A 4,730-nucleotide genomic window follows, 5' to 3' on the forward strand; every position below is an offset into this window, starting at 1 on the left:
CCGCTCCCGGGGCTGGTGTAGGACAGCGCGTTCGGGCTGCTCACGGGGACCGTGACGGACATGGAGAAGTTCTGAGGCGGCAACCCCGGCTGTGAAGAAAGAACAGGAAGAGAAGATGTCAATTTCATTTCCATCAAACGCATTCACTGATGAACTTCACCAACTAACTAGTTATTAAAAGCAGAGGATGGGAACAGATCCTTATAAATCTTCAACTCGCAGGTGTAAGCTCTTTCCTTTAGAATTATATTTAAACAGGAGTACGTTTCACATGAACCTTTTCCATTTTTTATGTATTAATACATATATTCTGACATAATGTATATGTTATATATTTCAAACATTCATAGAGATGAAAAAGTCCACCTAATGTTAAAGTACTGTGGTCAAATTCAGACATTACAAAATATATCGTGTTACCAAGTTAAGCATAAATCATCACTTCAATGAAACCAGTTTAGTAACATTACATTTCTATTGGGAGATTCCCATTATAATAAAAAGGGCAAAGTGTGTAGAAATATTATAAACTTAATACATAGAATTTCAGACATTATAAATAACCCTGGAATGATTTAATTGACTGACATTCTTAATGGACAAAACTAAAAACAACAATTAAGTTACATATGTAGCACAAAGCAATCTGAGTGTAACGAAAGGGAAAAAATAATCTAAACAATAAAATTAACAACTGACAAGCTCTCTAAATTGTCTGATGATTAAATTATAACTATTATCAATGCTATCTTCCTTCCCTCCAAACAGTCCACACCCCCTTTAAAGTATTTTCTGTTTTCCTCTTTCATTCCTGCATAGACCAATTTCAACAGATGTGTTAACCATGACAAGTAACAATCCTTTTTATAATTTAAAATGAGAGAAAAACCATTCCTCTTCAGACTTTTTAAAAGTGATTTGCAAAGTTAGGAAACACTGCTAATTCAAAGTTGGAAGAATACAGTTTATATATTCTATTCAATAGTTTATTTCAGGTAGAAAATTATAATTCATTAACAGACACGAAACAGTGGACATACGATTTAAAAATTTTTCAAAGGTAAACACTTTCATTTACACAATATTTTTTGCAGCTTAACATTAACTGCAAGGTCACAACATCCCTATGAGGTCAGAAGTAATTTTATTTTTTGTTTGCTATTGTTTTGTTTTTAAAGACAATGATGGTAATAGCACAAAAATATGTCCTTAAGTCTATCTTTCATGAGTGGCGTGTACAGTATAGGACTGCTCTGAAGAAACAACCCATGATGCTTACTTCAGAGCGTAGTTTTAAGAGCATTAACTCCGACGGTGAGGCCGACACGACACTCACAGCGTTTGAAACTCAGATTCACAACAGCTGCCTGAGGAGCTCTTGCCAACGGGACTTCCAATGAGAACTCTTTGAAGAGCTGTCCAAGGAGCGTGAGCTCAAAGAAAGACCGTTTCCGGACGGTTGGAGGTGTGAGCGGGGACAGCTCTGAACGACTATTCACTCTGCGTGGGGTTAAGAAGCTGCTTCTTAAACTGAAATAGATCCAGGGCTCCCTTCCCCGGTGCCCACAGGCTCAGCAAAGCACAGGAGATGTTGTTGCCAAGTGGTGTGAGGACATTTACAAAGAGCCAAGCACTGAGCTGCTACTATTACAGCAACTACTCAACACGAGGAAAAATAATTTTGAGCACGACCAGCGGGGCTCAGTGGTTGAGCGTCAACCTGTGAACCAGGAGGTCACAGTTCAATTCCCGGTCGGGGCACATGCCCGGGTTGTGGGCTCGATCCCCAGTAGGGGGCGTGCAGGAGGCAGCCGATCAATGATTCTCTCTCATCATTGATGTTTCTCTCTCCCTCTCCCTTCCTCTCTGAAATCAATAAAAATATATTTTAATAATAATTCTGAAACAGCAAATTTCTTAATAAATCTAACTATTTTATACCCCATAGTCTCAAGATCTATTTAAAGTGCATGAAATATTTTTTTAAGTCCTAGGAGGGAGAGGGCAGTCATATGCACCCTACAGTTAAAATCGCTGAAATTTAGAGCTGACGAGACCTTAAACATGATGTGAGGCAACTCACTCCTTTACAGAGAAGGAAACTGGAATCCAGGATTGGCAGGTGCCCTACCCACAGGCACAGGGCGCAGAGGGCAGCGAGCCTGACTAGAACGTTTCTCCTCACGCCTATGTTTAAGGCACTGAACACGTATGGTAAGATTTCAGCGATTTTGACCTAAAGTTCTATAAAGTAAAATATGCTTTGTTCCCTCCTCCTACTTATCACTGCCGTCACTGAAAATAAACAAGACGTGTGGTCAGTGTCTTCATGCACAAGTTAAAAGCACAAGCCAGACGTTCGTACTCACTGCGATTTTATGATTCCGCATCATATTATCAAATTCCTCATTAATTTTTTTATACTTCTCTTCTGTGTGTGGCGTTAGCACATAGGGAGTATCGGGGTCTGGGCTGTCGCACCCTCGGTGCTCCTTCTTGTTCAGAGCCTAGATGATGAAGTTAACAGAAAGGATCAACACATCACAAGGTGAGGCGAGGGAAGTACTTACAGGGCCTCGTTTGAAAATAAAATCACCCTCTTCATTTAGTTTGCTGAGTCTGTCCTCCGAGAGCGGACTGTGCTCAAAGTAATCGTCAGCATCGGGGCTCTCACAACCATTAAGGCCTTTCTTTCTTAACGTCTGAAATACAATTGGAAAGTTCACACACACAGGATACTGACGTCCGCGAGGTTTTCTGTAACATCGACTACGAGCACACAGGAGCCACTGGCATGGTCTCACATGTCACATGGACTTGAGTCCTCGGTGAGGCAGAAGCAAAACCCATGTTCCCTCTGCACCCCAACAGCAAAGGAGTGTTTGGGTGGACTCTTCCTTTCCGAACTCCCAAGAGAATTCTGACCCACGACTCACTGCTCTCCAGCCTCCGCCCACCCTGATGACGCCTCACCCCCATATCCGAGGGCTAATGGGCGTGGGAACCGAAACAGAAATGTATCATGATGACGCCCCGAGAATTTAGGATGGTACCTTAAAAAAATGGACACTTCAGCAACTTCACCTATTGACACTGTGCTCTGAAAGTTTATCCCAATCCCCAGAGAGAATCAAATCAGCACAATATCCCAAAAATTTCCTCCTTCACCTGCTCTGAAATACGATCATTTTCCTACATAACTTTGAAGTACACAAACTCAAATACTTAATATATGACAGTAACGACTCCTTCCTATATAGAATGAACGTATTAGCGCCCTTACATCTTTTTAAAATTTGTAAAAACAAGTGACTCAGCATTATCTCCCCGGCTCTTTCCATAGTGCTTCATGGGTTAACTTAATCCACTCAAGTGACTTCCTGGAGAATTTTCTCGAATGTCAGCAAGTATCCCTGCACCAAAATGACTTTTCTTCTTCTTCCTAATATAGCGAAAATACTGTGCACAGCTGGGTTTCTACTTTTAAAGTTTTTAAATGAAAAATCATCATGAAATGATTTGTCCAGTATTTAAAACCAAGGGCTTGACGATCTATGGAATACTAACTCACTTCTAGAAGGTCTGTTTTTAAAAGTCCTCGTGGGTCTTATTTCACAGTAGAATTCCTGGGTCCAACACCTTAAGTAGCTTTGAGATTTGTTGATTTTCCAGCCAACCAAATGGAAGTTTTAGGAAGGTGAAATTTTCCAGGTAAGCCTACCTCCCAGAGTTCATTTAAGTAGGAAATGGTTTGATCCATAGACCAGCACTAGATAAGTTCATTAATAATTATTTAAATTCGATTGAGGAATCTTTAATTAATCCATAGTAATAGATTTTTGCCTCCGTTAAAACATGACTTACAATAACTGTGAACGCCAGTGTTACTCCTCCTTTCTTGGAAGAAGTGAAAATCACACAATACATTAAGATTTGTGACTTTTTCCTTAGTTTCTTTGAAGTAGTTATTTTACGATTTTACTTCACTAAACTTGATTTTCTTTTCATGCTTAAAGAACCATCAGAAACCATTAGTACAGATATATTAGCGTCTCAAACTACTGGGTATGTGCTAGGAGCCCCACGCACAATGCCCGACACCCACCGGTCTCCGACCATAGCACCCAGCACGCACTGCAGCTGGGCCCAGCACCGGCCTGAGCCCTCGGCTGCGGTCTCACCCAGCACAGGGACGCGGCGTGCGCTTGGCCATAAAAGGTCCTGTTGTTTAGAACCCAGGATGAGGACAGGCGCCCTCCCCCCGCAGCGGCCGCCCTGCCAAACGCGAGCTGCTATCGCAGGAAGGTGTTAACACTCAGAACTCTGCTCCGAGGAACTCCATGCCCGCACAGCCCTGCCACAGAACACACAGCAGGTGCCTCCGCACATGTCATCATGAGGCGGCCGACTTCTCCCAGCCCCTCGTCCCCGGAGGGCTCCCTCCTCTTCATCAGCCTTCCGAGCAGACCCTGCAGTCTTGCGCTTTCACTGACAGCGATCACCGAGTGCGTGTCTCTTTGAACACCGTTTGTTACGAAGAAACATGGCCTGTTTAGCAGCTACACCCAGTGCTCACTGCACAGCGGGGGGTCAGCCTGCTTGCTCTCCTGGGAGCGGCTCTCACCGCCGGTCCTGGAGGGAATGCAGCCGCTATCAGCCGCAGATAAGGAACTAATGTGCCTCTGCCGGGAGCCAACTGCGTCCTTATCGCCCGGGCAGGGAGAGCGGTT

The 4,730-nt window shown here is 43.2% G+C and overlaps 1 protein-coding gene across 1 annotated transcript in view; it reads right to left on the reverse strand.

Annotated features, from left to right (window-relative positions):
• MEF2A (myocyte enhancer factor 2A) overlaps positions 1 to 4,730 on the reverse strand; it is a 34,401-nt gene that overhangs the window by 13,244 nt on the left and 16,427 nt on the right. Inside the window, exons 4-5 of the mRNA XM_006771777.2 lie at positions 2,370 to 2,507; positions 4 to 89 (exon numbers count right to left, since the gene is read on the reverse strand). Coding sequence (XP_006771840.1) covers positions 4 to 89; positions 2,370 to 2,507 — 224 coding nt within the window. The remainder of the gene's footprint in view (positions 1 to 3; positions 90 to 2,369; positions 2,508 to 4,730) is intronic.

The sequence above is a fragment of the Myotis davidii genome, unplaced genomic scaffold, assembly GCF_000327345.1.
Source record: "Myotis davidii unplaced genomic scaffold, ASM32734v1 scaffold164, whole genome shotgun sequence".
NCBI lineage: Eukaryota > Metazoa > Chordata > Mammalia > Chiroptera > Vespertilionidae > Myotis > Myotis davidii.